General features: G+C 44.3%; 1 protein-coding gene across 1 annotated transcript in view; it reads right to left on the bottom strand.

Annotated features, from left to right (window-relative positions):
- The window catches only part of LOC147453332 (calcineurin B-like protein 1), a 44226-nt gene that overhangs the window by 14728 nt on the left and 15226 nt on the right, over positions 1 to 14272 (bottom strand). The window contains exons 4-6 of the mRNA XM_086518728.1: positions 894 to 1026; positions 730 to 812; positions 579 to 638 (exon numbers count right to left, since the gene is read on the bottom strand). Coding sequence (XP_086374854.1) covers positions 579 to 638; positions 730 to 812; positions 894 to 1026 — 276 coding nt within the window. The remainder of the gene's footprint in view (positions 1 to 578; positions 639 to 729; positions 813 to 893; positions 1027 to 14272) is intronic.

Raw genomic sequence — 14272 nt, 5'->3', positions numbered from 1 at the left:
CCCAGTGATTGACACGTACAAAGAATAAGACATGTTTAATGTTAAGAACAGTGGACAAAGTAAATACTATCTAAAGACTTGCAATAGCTATTTGCACTAGACCTAGAAGGTGTTTGCCCATTTATATACTCCTGGTAAAGGGGCACCACAGAAGCATGCTTACATTTATTTTTTCCTGGCAGCAACACACACACAGTGTTGATACATGCCAATACTATCTTCTATTTGTTAGCCTACGATGGGACACTCAACCCTCCCTTAAAAGGTAAGGTGCAACAAAAACCCCCATTCTAAATTATCTTTCTCACTATGGGCACATAGGCTTCATTGCTGCCTGGCACATCCACATGCACATTGCAATCAATATATAGCCTACCAATCCTACTCCATCCGATTAACCATTAATTGCAATACTTTCTACGAGCACAAAATATAATCAAGCTCAATATTCACAAGGGGGAAAGAACGCCTAATCAATTCAAGACAAAAACACGTATGGTGAGGGATAACGACAAACTCCAGATATGCATCTAGCTGTGACATTCTTAACTTGGAAATGTACGAGAGAAAATTCTTACCCTATCCGCGAAGAAATTCTCCCTCTTTGTGTTTTTGAAAAGAGCAAACTGAAATTCTTCCTGTGAAAAGTGCCGAAGACAAATCAATCTAAACAGTATGCAACAGTAGATCACATTACGGGAACCAAACAAATAACATTACTGGTATAACCTTATGTATGACTCCATCATCAGTCACAGAGGTACTGATCTGTTTGAAAAGCTCATAGAGTGCCTCCACTTCACTGACACTAACTGCGAACAGAACAACAGAACTCTGGTGCAATTTGCATAGCAACAGTTTCAGCAATCAAGTAATCAAAGCCATCAACTTACAAGATGTCTCTGCTGCAAGGGCTACCGGATTCTTGTAGCCTGAGAGCTGCTTTTGGGGCTTAGACGTAAAGCAGCCCATATAACAACACAGTGTGCCTTGGCAGGCATACACTGTCTTCTTGTTCAGAAATCCCTGCAGGAACAAATAGGCAAACTAAGAGAAGTAATTTCTTCATTTAAAAGAATGACAGCCTTAGATAGTAGATTATGGCAGCATTTTCTCATATTTGACTGCAGAAGCTATCTAAAGTAAGCTAAGGGCAAGAAAACAACTTTTTTCCAGTACTGCTATCCAGCAAAGCCAAGAAGTAGTCAAGAAACTACTTGCATCGAGGAGGATTTGTCATGATTAAATGAACGATTGTTAACTTATAGACTTGAGATAGAGAGTAGAATGTGACATATGCATATGGCTCTGTGTGCCACATGGACATGCTACATTAACTTCCAAAGCCACTCCTATGTCAGAATGTGCAACGGAAGATAAGAGAGAGAAAGCATGCCAAAGAATCCGTTGCAAGAGAGACAAAGTGTCATGTGACACATCCAACCCTATGTGTCCGTGGACAAGCTACAGCACGACCAGGGTTCAGTCAGTCTAGAATAGGAAGTGATCTGGCACCTTTGTGAGTTTGTTCGCAGACCATGCATGACCAATCACTTAGATTAGATGCATATCCTCCGGTTGCACACAACATGATCATAAGCATTCCCATCAGAAACCATCAGGGGAATTTTCCAGTGCATTAAACCTATTTTCCCTATTTTTGACATTTTTCACTTATTTATTAAGTGACTTTTGTTGGAAAGTAGGTAGGGCAATTTTGCTAAGCTAATATATAAGCAAACTAGAGTTAGCACTTTTTGGCAGAAGAGGCAGCAGGAGCACCTTGTTCAACAGGCAACTTCTCAGCAAGACCCCCCACATCAGCAAGGCTAGCGTTTTTGCATCTACAAGGACCTAGCGTTTTCTTCTACAGGCAGCCTGGCGATTGTTGCAGAGCAGATCAGCCCCGACAGCAGCAAGACCCATCAAGAAGCCTAGCGTTTTGCATTTGCAGGACAACCGGCAGCAGCAAGACCAATTTCAGCCCTAGCGTTTTTGGTTTGCAAATCAACCTCAGCGCTTTTGCAGATCATCGCGACAGAATCAGCCATAGGACCAGCGTTTTCAGTTTTCAGTTTTCAGCCTTTAGCACTCGTAGAACAAGTCCCGAACCTCGCAGATCTCACCTTCTTGCAGCAGATCCTCGCCGCACGGTCAGATCCCACGAAGTTTACAGTTTCATCCCGGAAAAGAATCTGCGTTTTCAGCACGTCGTCATCATACCGTCGTCATCGACATCATCATCAACATAGAGTCAGAATTTACAAGATAAAGATTTGCAGACTTCAACCCTTAGCGTTTTCAGTTTTCAGCCCGTCTCGTCGTCGTCCTCATCGTCGTCGACATCGTCGGCAAGTCCAAGCATTGTAGAGATTTGTGCAATCATAAGCAGACACGCAGAAATAAAAGTAGAAATGGATCGCAGGCACGCAGAAGACAAAGCAGAAAGAGAAGCAGAAATGGAACGCAAACACCAAAACAGAATAGCAGCAGCCAAAGCAAGACAACAACAGAGCGACCGACACATGCAAGAGTTCTTGCGACTCTTTTCTCAAGTGCCGGCACAGATGCAAGAGATTCAGGAGACGGAGACTCTCTCAGTCTCTTCTTCTTCAAAGCATGATACACAGGATTTGCATGATTCTGTGAAGCATGATGATGATTTGAGTGACAATGATTTGCATGATGATTTGAATGACAATGATAAGCATGATGATTTGAATGACAATGATTTGGATGACAATGACAAGCAGGATGATTTGCATGATCAAGATCTGATTTCTCACAAGCATGATGAGTTGCATGAAGATGATGTGATTGTTCACAAGGATGAGGTGTTAGTGGATGCTTTTTCTAGCGAAGCTAACCTCATTGCAAATTCGATCAATCACGAAGGATCGATCTTGGCTCTCGAGCCTAGGTCCAAAGAACCCTCACTAGAAGTATTATGTGTTCGCATGATTGATACGCACGCATTGTACGAGTGTTTCATTCGTGATCGTTTCCTGTATTTTAGTCAGCGTCTTTATGTGATCCCTTTTCCTAAGAATGACATATTGTACGTTGAGCACGTTTCACTCATGAATGAGCACAAATGTATGCGGATTTTTCATGAAAAGCTGAAAAGTATGCATTCAAGGAAGTCACATTCCATGTCTCTTCCTTGGCATGACACATTCCTAGAACGAGCACATGAAAGTATGAGCACCACGCATGGGCATTTCCATTGTGAATTGCCACAGTTGATTGCTCTAGATCATAAGAAGAAGATTCGATCTCATTGTTTGCGTGTGTGTGGTGAACGGTTTGGCACTCCGTCTCTTTGTTCATCTACATTGCATGCACAGTCTATTAGGACGACAGGATTTTTTCCACTCATTTTACATGGAATGGGTATGTTCATGTTTTTGTGTTGGAAGTGGTTTCAGGAATTTTCAGCCATGGAGATTGTTGAAGAAGAAAGAAGCATGACTCTCGACGAAGTAGAAGCATTGAAGGAGCCACAGAAGACTTTGTGTCGCTTTCGGCGCGGCCCAAAGAAGCAAGCGTTGCAGACCTTTATGAAGTTCAAGTACCACACGCCCACACATCCGAGTGGGCCGGCGAAGAGTTCCTTCCAAGATTCCGGATGCTATTGGCGATCTCCCTCAACGCCATAGTCCGGTACCAGTACCTCACTTTGAAAAGGAGGGGATGTCACGTGACACATCCAACCCTATGTGTCCGTGGACAAGCTAAAGCATGATCAGGGTTCAGTTCAGTCCAGTCAGTCTAGATTAGAAGTGATCTGGCACTTTTGTGAGTCTATTCGTAGACCGTGCATGCCCAGTCACTTAGTGTAGATGCATATCCTCTGGTTGCACACAACATGATCATCAGTATTCCCATCAAAATCCATCAGGAAAATTTTCCAGTGCATTTAGCCCATTTTCCCTATTTTTGACATTTTTCACTTGTTAATTTAAGTGACCTTCCAACAAAAGTAAGTAGGGCAATTTTGCTAAGTTTGTATATAAGCAAACTAGAGCTAGCACTATTTGGCAGAAGCGGCAACAGGAGCCAAGCTCAGCAGGCAACTTCTCAACAGGACCTCGGTGGATTCCCTCCAAGGAAGAAACCCCATCACTAGCGTTTTCCTCCCACAAGAATCCAGTGCCATCCACAAGCATCCCCAGCGTTTTGCATCAAGCTTCATTGCCAAAGCAAAGCATCAGCATTGGCGTTTTTGACTGAGCCTCCCTAGCGTTTTTGGAACACAACAGTCCAGCGTTTTTGGTCCCATCTTCAGCCCTTGCAGATCCAGCATATGCAACGATTTGCAGCCCTAAAAGACCATCAAGATCAGCCCTAAAAGGAGTAGCAGATTCAGCCCAGATAGACCATCGGTTTTCAGCCTAAAGACACCTCACTTTTCAGCCCTAAACCTGCAGAATTTCAGCGACAAAGACCCACAGGAAAAGCCCCAAAAATCAGCGTTTTTGGACCCGCAGCAGATTTCAGCCCATAGTGTTTTTGGACAACAGTAGAAAGATTGCAGATTTCAGCCCTTAGGTCGGTCTCGTCGTCACCGTCGTCATCGTCGACATAGCCTAGACTTGCATCAGTCACATGCATTCAGTTTGTACCAGTTTGTGCAATCATAAGTAGACCACTCTCGCCGACAAGAGTGGAGCCTTCGGAGGAGGGTTTTACAACGTCTCTGGTGTCGTATCTCTCTTCTCTCTCTATCTCTTAGTCTCATACACTTGCACGCACAGTGTCCATTCACTTGTTTGTGATCATAGCATTCTGCTCTCCCTTCCATAAGAACAAAAGGAACCTTGAGCACAGTTCGGAGCACTCATCGTGAGCAAAGCACAAACATTCATTCCGCTGCACCTTACAAATATACATGCCATAGATGATTTAGTGTGATTAGCACCCTTTAATCATCACATGTATCCGCAAGAAAGGTCATGAAACATAGATACAAATGACTTAATGAAACCTCATACTTTTGTCATTTCTGTCTATGATAGAAGTGAGCATTATACCTTTAACACATGTTGAGCAATGTACACTTCTATTGCATTGAATCCGTATGGACATATGATGTGCTACCTCCATGATCACCCTCTTTTGAGCACGTTGGGTTGGAGGCTGTAAATTAAAGGCTTCAAGATAAAGACATTTGGTGACTCTACCAGTTCACTTTCTTCCATCCACTTTACATCCATAGGTGGATAGTTTTTGAACTTCACCAAATAACGTCTTGCGACTTTTCCTTCTCTCCTTATGTGCCAAAATCTGCTCAGTTACCAAGATCTCATCAAGTTCCTCAACTTCTAGTTGATCTTCATCTAGCATATCTTCTAGCACATCACCCACAAAGGGTCTTATGTGAGGGTTTTCTTTGGACCTAGGCTCGAGAGCCAAGATCGGTTCTTCTTGTTTGATCGACACTGCTTGGGAATTTGCTGTGGACCTCGACTGTTAGGTGCACCGGAATGATTGTTTGCGCTTTGCTCAAGATGAGTGCTCCAAACTGTGCTCAAGGTTCCTTTTAGTTCTTATGGAAGGGAGAGCCTTCCGTTCTTAGTGGAATATGCTATGATCACGAACAAAGTGAATGGACAATGTGCGTGCAAGTGTATGAGACTGAGAGAGAGAGAGAGAAGAGAGATACGACACCAGAGACATTGTAAAACCCTCCTCTGAAGGCCCCACTCTCGTCGGCGAGAGTGGTCTACTTAAATGCGTATGCAATGGACTGATGTAACTTGGACTATGCCAATGACGACGACGACTTTAGGACTGAAATCTGTGGTCTTCTATCTGCTGAATTTCGGGGCTGTTTCGGTGGCTGAAAATGACTGTTTTTGCTGCGTTTTCGAGGGCTGAAAATGGGGGTCTTCAGCATGAGGCTAAGGCTGAATCTGCTACTGTGGGGAATGCTGAAAACGCTGCAGCAAAGGCTTCAATTCCGGCTGAAAATGAAAACTCTGGCAGAACTGGTAATGCTAGCAAAAACGCTAGTCCAATTGGGAAGTGCCGGCGATGACTGCAATGGGAAAACGCCAGGTTCAGGTGGAAGGTGCTAGCGATATGTGAAAACTCTAGGGCTGAGTGTAGGCGAGGATGGGAAGACCAAAACCGCCAAGCTTGGGGGGGTACTGCGGTTCTTGCTGAGAAGATGCCTGTTGAGCGGGAAGCTCCTGCTGCCTCTTCTGCCATTTAGTGCTAACTTGGTTTTGCTTATATATTAACTTAGCAAAATTGCCCTACCTACTTTTGTTGGAAAGTCACTTAAAAATAATGAGTGAAAAATACCAAAAATAGGAAAAATAGGCTAAATGCACTGGAAAATTCCCTTATTGATTCTAATAGATTCTTATGGGAATACTGATGATCATGCTGTGTGCAACCAGAGGATATGCATCTATGCTAAGTGACTGGGCATGCACGGTCTACGAATAGACTCACAAAAAGTGTCAGATCACTTCTAATCTAGACTGATTGGACTGACTGAACCCTTGTCGTGTTGTAGCTTGTCCACGGACACAATAGGGTTGGATGTGTCACATGACATTGACTCAAAAGCCAAGATCGATTCTTCGTGATCGATCGAATCTGCAACGAGGTTAGCTTCGCTAGAAAAAGCATCAACTAAACCATCATCCTTGTGAACAACCACGTCTTGATCGTACAAATCATCATGCTTGTGAGAAATCACATCGTGATCATCATGCAAATCATCATGTTTGTCATTGCCATTCAAATCATCATGCGTATCATCATGCAAATCCTGTGTATCATGCTTTGGAGAAGAAGAGACTGAGAGAGTCTCCTTCTCCTAAATCCTTTCAATCTTCGCCTGCACATTAGAAATAAGAGACGGAGAATGAACAACTTGCTCTCCACGAATGACAATGGGAGAGTCACTTTTGGCATTGAAAGTGAACGTATTTTCCGCCCTAGCAATGAGAGGGTTATGCTCACGAAACCATCGAATGCCCAAAATCATATCACAACCTCATAGAGGAGAGACTAAAAATTTTCTACGAAAAGCAGCTTGTTGAACTGTAAACAACACATCAAGGCACTCTTTCGTGATGAGAGAATCCATACCGGGAGCGAAGCCAGAGACCTTGAGAGGAGATTTCTGACTAGCCTCTAGGCGAGCTCTCTCAACAAGAGAGGGACTGATCACATCATGCATACTGCTAGGGTCAAACAATATGACAAAACGTTGCCTCGTCATATGACCATAACATTTAATGAGAGACTCATCAATGGGAGGGTCATGAGAAACTTGTGGCACACTTGTGTTGTCCTTTATTGCATTGACAGAGGAAGTGGTTTCTGTGGATTCTTTAGATTCATTCGATTCAAGCTTAGGACATGTTCTTTTTATGTGACCCTTAATGTGACATTGAAAACAACGACCTTCCTTAGAATAAGTGCTTTGCTCTTCCCGACGTGATGTATCCTCCTAAAATTCCTTGTGCTACCTTTTCATATGGTGTGAGCTTAGGTTTAGCAATTGTGTTAGCTTTACCCTTAGGTTCACTTTTGAGAGTTCTTTTCTGAGAGACTATTGGAAGATTGGTTAGAAGAGTTACCGTTCTTACCATTCTTACCGTTCTGAGGGTTCTGAGAAGTACTTGTCGAAGTCTTGTTTTTCTTAGGCTTTCCCTTGTTGTGCTTCATCTCCTGTGCGAGAGCAATCGCTACCGCCTTGTTGAGATCGATTGGATCGAGCACCTCGATATCATACTCGATATACTCGTCCAATCCATAAAGGAATGCCTCCTTGCCCTCCGCATCCGATTTGCGTAATTGAGTGCCGAGCTGCAAAACACGATTAGAGAAAGACATAACTAGCATACCATTTTGCTTGAGAGCACGCCAATCGTCCTTCAATCGTGCGAGGTACTGAGGTGGCATAAACCGCGCCTTGAGTTTGTCTTGGAAATCAACCCAATTGAAGAAAAGGGATGAATTCGTCGGCTTCCTCTAGGTGCACGGCTAATTGTGCCTCTTGCCATGCGTGGTACCAATTGATGGCATCACCGGCAAGGTACATAGCTGCCGTCAAAACCTTGCTATTTCCTGTCTTCTTAGTTGTCGCAAAATAAGCATTAAATTGATGCAACCAAGAATGAATAACCGTAGCATCCATCTTACCATCATACTTATTGAACTCGATCTTCTCTGTGACTGGGTTGTTGGAGTCCGAATCGCGGCTTGCGCCACTTGAGGAACTACCAACATCTTTGGTTGGTTCGGACTTCGAGGCAAGAACCTGTCGAACCAATCCTTAAATGCGCAGGTCCCTTTAAACCTCATGATCGGCCTCGAAGGCCACTCGTCTTGCTTCGGCTTCCAAGTGCATTTGCTCACGCTCACGCTCAATAGCTGCTTTTCTGTCTGCTTTTCTTTCTTTACGTTCATTGCGCTCGCGTTCCCTGTCAATGCGAGTCGCTTCTTGTCGTGCGATCATGTCCATCATTGATTTTACCAAGGCCTCCATAGGATTTCGTGCAATCCCTAGCGTAGATGGCGAAGGGGGAGGGTCAGGAAAACCTCCATGGTGAGGAAATTCTTCTTCACTACTTTCATGCCCATCACCTCCATGCGAAGTATCCATTCCGCTTCGGGTGATGACCATGCACTGTGAGCTTTGGTTCTTAAGTTCATGAGAAACTTGGGTTCTTGTGGTCTTGGGTTCTTAAGTTCACGAGGAACTTGGGTTCTCGGGGGTCTTGGTTCCTGGGAATCTTGGTTCTTGGGGTTCTTGAGTTCTTGAGGTTCTTCTTTAGCTTGCAATCTGTGTTAGAGAAGGATCTTCTCTTCACCCAAGTTCTGCTCTTTTCTGCGGGCGCACCCCTTGGCGGCCTTGCGCTCACACCAAGGTTGCTTTTTTCCACCTCACGTCGATTGGCCGGCCGCTAAGTGCACGGTCCGCTCTCAATGGGTGAAAAGAGGCACAAGGGGAGGCTGGACAAGCCCTTCTTTCTTGGGTTTCTTGTCACTCTTCAAAAACACGATTAGGAATCGACACGACCAAGAGAACTTGGGTTACGTGCGACCGCAACAAGCAAAAAAAAATTATGTGGTTCTTGTGGTTCTTTCCTTGAGTGATACAGAACACTACCAATATAAGGTGCAACGGAAGTGAATGTTGAACTTTGCTCAAGATGAATGCTCCGAACTGTGCTCAAGGGTTCCTTTTACTTACGGAAGGGAGAGCCTTCCGTTCTTAAAGAGGGAGTGCAATGGACACAAACAAAGTGAATGGACACTGTGAATGGACGTGCATGAGACTGAGAGATAGAGAGAGAAGAGAATACGACACCGGAGATGTTGTCAAACCCTCCTCCAAGGGCCCCACTCTTGATGGCGAGAGTGGTCTACTATTGATTGCACAATCTGATACAATGATGCTAATGCAAGTCTAATGGCTATGTCGATGTTGACGGTGGGGACGACGAGGACGAGACTAGGGCTGAAAACTGAATGCTTCGAGTCGGTATCTGTGTCACCAAGTCGAAGGATGATCTGCGAACTTGATGGCTGAACTCGCTGCTTCCTATGGCTGAAACTGTTGTTTTCTTATGGCTTGAAAACTCTCCCCTAACTGTCCCAAATCGCTGACCTGTACTGCTTCAAAAACGCTGCTGAGGCTCTCAAAAACGTTGGGTATGCTAGTTGTAAATGCTAGGGAATCGCTGTTGTGATGGCCTTCCAAAAACGCTACTGGCTTGCTGATCCTGACATCGCTTTGGCAAGGCTGATAGGCGCCAATAGCAAGGTTGAATCCATGAGAGAAACGATGATGTAATGATGCAATGATGTTGAAAACGCTGAGGCTGTTGGGCTGAGAAACGCTGGCCTTATGGGCTCCAAAACACTAGGTTGAAGGGGGGTCGTCTTGCTGAGAAGGGTCTCCAGAGACCTGCTGCACTTGAGTGCCTGATACTCTCCTTCTTCTTCTGCCAGATAGTGCTAGCCTAGGTTTGCTTATATATTATCTTACCCAATTTGCCCTACTCAGTTCCCAACAAAAGTCACTTAATAAATAAGTGAAAAATGTCAAAAATAGGGAAAATAGGTTTTAATGCACTGGAAAATTCCCCTGATGGATTTTGATGGGAATGCTGATGATCATGTTGTTTGCAACCAGAGGATATGCATCTAATCTAAGTGTCTGGTCATGCACGATCTGCGAACAGACTCACATAAGCGCCAGATCACTTCCTATTCTAGACTGACTTGACTGAACTGAACCCTAGTCATGTTGTAGCTTGTCCACAGACACACAGGGTTGGATGTGTCACGTGACAGTTCAAAAGCAGCTGAGGAACGTGGACGAAAAGGCAAGATGAAAGCAGGACTGGTTCCAGATTGCATGGGTACTGACCCAAGCACAATTGATGATAGTACAGAACTTTGCCAAGCTTGGGGTAAAGTGAAAGACTAAGAAGCCCTAATTTTCTTTGATGGAAGAGCCAAGGCCAACATCATTTCAACTGAATTGGCTGCGCGGCTCAAGATCACACCCGATCGGATGGGACCACTAGCAGAGGCAGTTCTAGCGGCACCCGACAGGGACGTAGCCATTACTCCTGTGATTGGCAAACTTCGGTTGCATTGTCAAGGGTATTTGGGGCATGAGGACTTCTACATAATGCCCTTGGAAGGTTGTGATATCCTCCTGAGAATTCCCTGGTACCATAAGAACAACGCTGTGGTCGACTGTCACAAAGTGATGACGTGGCTACGGACAGCAGAAACCCTAATTTCTGCCAAAAACCCTAAAATTCCTGCAAACCCTAATTTTTGCCAAAAACCCTAATTTCTGGAAATCGCGGAGACTTTTTTTTTTTAAAATATATATATTTTTAAAAAAATATGAGCGACGCAAATTTTGCTTTTTCTCTACGCAATGAGAAAGAGAGAGAGAATGCTTTTGCTTTCAAGTTTTGACTCTCTATGAGAGAGAGAGAGAGAGAGAGAGAGAGAGAGAGAGAGAGAGAGAGCAATTGCTTTTGATTTGAAGCTTTTGGGGCTCTGCTTTTGGGCATCCCTTGTAACCTTTAAATTAGTGGTGAGGGCCTCGCTTCTCAGAGCATCTGGACGCAGAGTCTGAGAGTGAATCCCGACCCACTCTCTTGTACTTTGAACTGATTAATATAAAAAGAAATACCGAAAGGGGCGCCAATCTTTGGGGCCAATATCTCTAGGCACGGAACTCCGCCGGGGTAGTGCAAATCTATTGTGATCTGTGAATTGTTTGAAGTGGTTATTTGGTGTTGTCGCGGTTGATTCTTGACTTGGAGTGTCCAAGTCTGTTACAGTGGTATCAGAGGACGGCTGATTTCTCTTCTACGAGAAATCCGATCCCCATTTATTTTTTTCCGCGGCACCTATGGCTTCACGCAAGGATCAGTCGACTCCCTCTGCATCTGGGGATGCCGGCAGGGATCACAACGAAGATTCCAACAAAGAGTATGGCCCGCCTCGGCCTACTCAGGCAGAGGGGCGAGAGATGGAGCGTCGCCAGTTGATCTGCGATGCAACGAAGATGATGCTCAATTTTGCGAAGGACCCAAAATTTGCAAAATATATGAGCGAGACTTCTTTTCAGGAAGTGCATGAGCAGTGGCAGAAAACCACTGCACCCACTCTCAAGAAACCTTCTGCTCACAAGAAATATTCAGAGAAGGAATTAGAAGAGGTGGTTGATGCACGGATTGCTCAGTTTTTTGACGCGCAAAAGAAAGCCAAAAAGCATGGCAAAAAGCAGAAGAAAAGCACTGACTTCCCAGGATATTTGGGTCGTCAGTCGACTTTTGACAAGGCAAAGAAACGGAAGAAGCGTGTTCGATTTGAAGGAGTAGTTGTATCTTTCTTGGTCATCCGAAGATGGTTCCAAGCAGCTCGTATATCTCGTTCATATTCTTGCGTCAACCAAGAAGAAATAGAAAGCTTCTTAAATTTCAGCCATTTAAGTGGCGCAGTCTTGTTTAAAATAAGCGTGGACCACCAAGTACGAGCATTCCCCTTAGAGTAAGAGGCAGCTCTTCGAATCTTGGAGTGCTCTGAATAGCGTTCTCCCGCGAAAGCGATGTCAAACTACTGTATAAAAGACAAAGCCTTCGAAGCATCTGAGTATCCTGACGAGTGGCCACCTTCCTTAAACTCTCGAACTTTCTTGCTTTTATCTTCGAGAAAGTCATACTGGTTAGCTTAGTAAAAATTCTTCTTGTTCGCATAAAAGTTTCCGTCATCGGAATCTGAGCTGTCTGTAGACGAGTCCTCAGTAGAACTGTCAGTCTCTGGGCGAGATGTAGCCTACTAAGCTTTTTTCCAAAGCTTAGTATACGATACTACGGACCTTTCCAGATTACTTAAAAGATAAATGATGTCTCCTTCATATTGAAACTGCCAGATACTTGGAGGATTCACAATGCATTGCATGTGAGTCTCTTGAAACCTGTTAAGGGTGATGTGCCTGATGATGGGGAGCCTGATGAGCAACCCGCAGTGGAAGAAAACGAGGAGACCCTTGTTCCTGAACAGATTTTGGCACATACGGATACGAAGAAAGGTAAAGTCCGAAGGCGGTTCTTGGTTAAGTTCAAGAACTTTCCTGCATTTGATGCGAAGTGGATGGAGGAGGAGGACCTAGCACATACTCCTCGGATTGTGAAACTTTACCTCGACGTTTTGGTTTAGCATAGTCTAGTCCAAACGGAACCCAGAAATTCAGCTTGGCCAAAGATCTAGTGCAGTGGGATGCACAAGAGGGGAGTCCACTCCACTCCTTTGTCAACAGATGCCTCGATTTTGATACTAAAGTCACTGATGTCTCTTTGAGCTTCAGGGATACTGAGAGCTGACCGTATTCTGCTGGATGACTTTATGAAATGGAATTCCTTATAATGATACTGATTTGTTCTTGACTTCTTTTGAGTGCAGGAACTGATAGACGAAATGACTGCAGCATTTTGGTCTGATTGATCTCGAAAAGACATGGTTGCAATAGGGGTTAGTCAATCGGACATCGATGAGGTCCCGATTGGACCTAGATGTGATTGCTAGCTACAGGGCCGATAAATCATGGTCTAAGATCCGAATGAATGTTGAATGTCATGTGATGTCCTGTGATGTCGTATGATGTGACTGTCGATTTTGTACATGTGCTAGATGTGTGTTCCTAGTACGTAGGTACTAACAATCAGTGTTTGCTAAGACGGTTTATGGCTTTTGTCGGTTTTGCAGGCGTAATCGCGGTCGATTACAATGCTTTCAAGAGGGGGGTATGTCACAAAGTGATGACGTGGCTATGGACAGCAGAAACCCTAATTTCTGCCAGAAACCCTAAAATTCCTGCAAACCCTAATTTTTGCCAAAAACCCTAATTTCTAGAAATCGCAGAGACTTTTTTTTTTTTTTTAAATGATGAGCGACGCAAATTTTTCTTTTTCTCTACGCAATGAGAAAGAGAGAGAGAATGCTTTTGCTTTCAAGTTTTGACTCTCTATGAGAGAGAGAGAGCAATTGCTTTTGATTTGAAGCTTTTGGGGCTCCGCTTTTGGGCATCCCTTGTAACCTTTCAATTAGTGGTGAGGGCCTCACTTCTCAGAGCATCTGGACGCAGAGTCTGAGAGTGAATCCAGACCCACTCTCTTGTACTTTGAACTGATTAATATAAAAAGAAATACCGAAAGGGGCGCCAGTCTTTGGGGCCAATATCTCTAGGCACGGAACTCCGCCGGGCCAGTGCAAATCTATTGTGATCTGTGAATTGTTTGAAGTGATTATTTGGGGCTGTCGCGGTTGATTCTTGACTTGGAGTGTCCAAGTCTGTTACATCGACTATCGGGCGAGAACAACGACTTTGACTACAAAGAAGGGCCAAACTATTGTACTTCATGTAAAACTTAAGGGAGAGTCTGTCCCTATTGTATCGGCTTCGATCGTTTCAAAATTAATGAAATCCAGTCTGTTTGTTTACTCGATCTTTTTGAAAGAGTTGAATGATGAGAATAGGACAAATATGTTTGAACTTGATAAAGAACACCAAGATTTTCTCCACACTCATGCCGATTCCTTTTCAGAAGGCCTGCCATGCGAGTTACCATCCGCTCGTCCCGAGGATCATACCATTGATCCGATACCTGGAAGCACACCACCGAACCGGCCACCTTACCGTGTGAACCGAGCCCAGAACGAAGAAATTATGAACCCAAGTGAAAGACCTCTTGGAAAAGGGTCTTGTCCAGCC

Source organism: Adiantum capillus-veneris, chromosome 8 (assembly GCF_014529385.1).
Source record: "Adiantum capillus-veneris isolate H3 chromosome 8, ASM1452938v2, whole genome shotgun sequence".
In the NCBI taxonomy this organism is placed as follows: domain Eukaryota; kingdom Viridiplantae; phylum Streptophyta; class Polypodiopsida; order Polypodiales; family Pteridaceae; genus Adiantum; species Adiantum capillus-veneris.
This window is presented reverse-complemented; position numbering and strand designations above follow the sequence as displayed.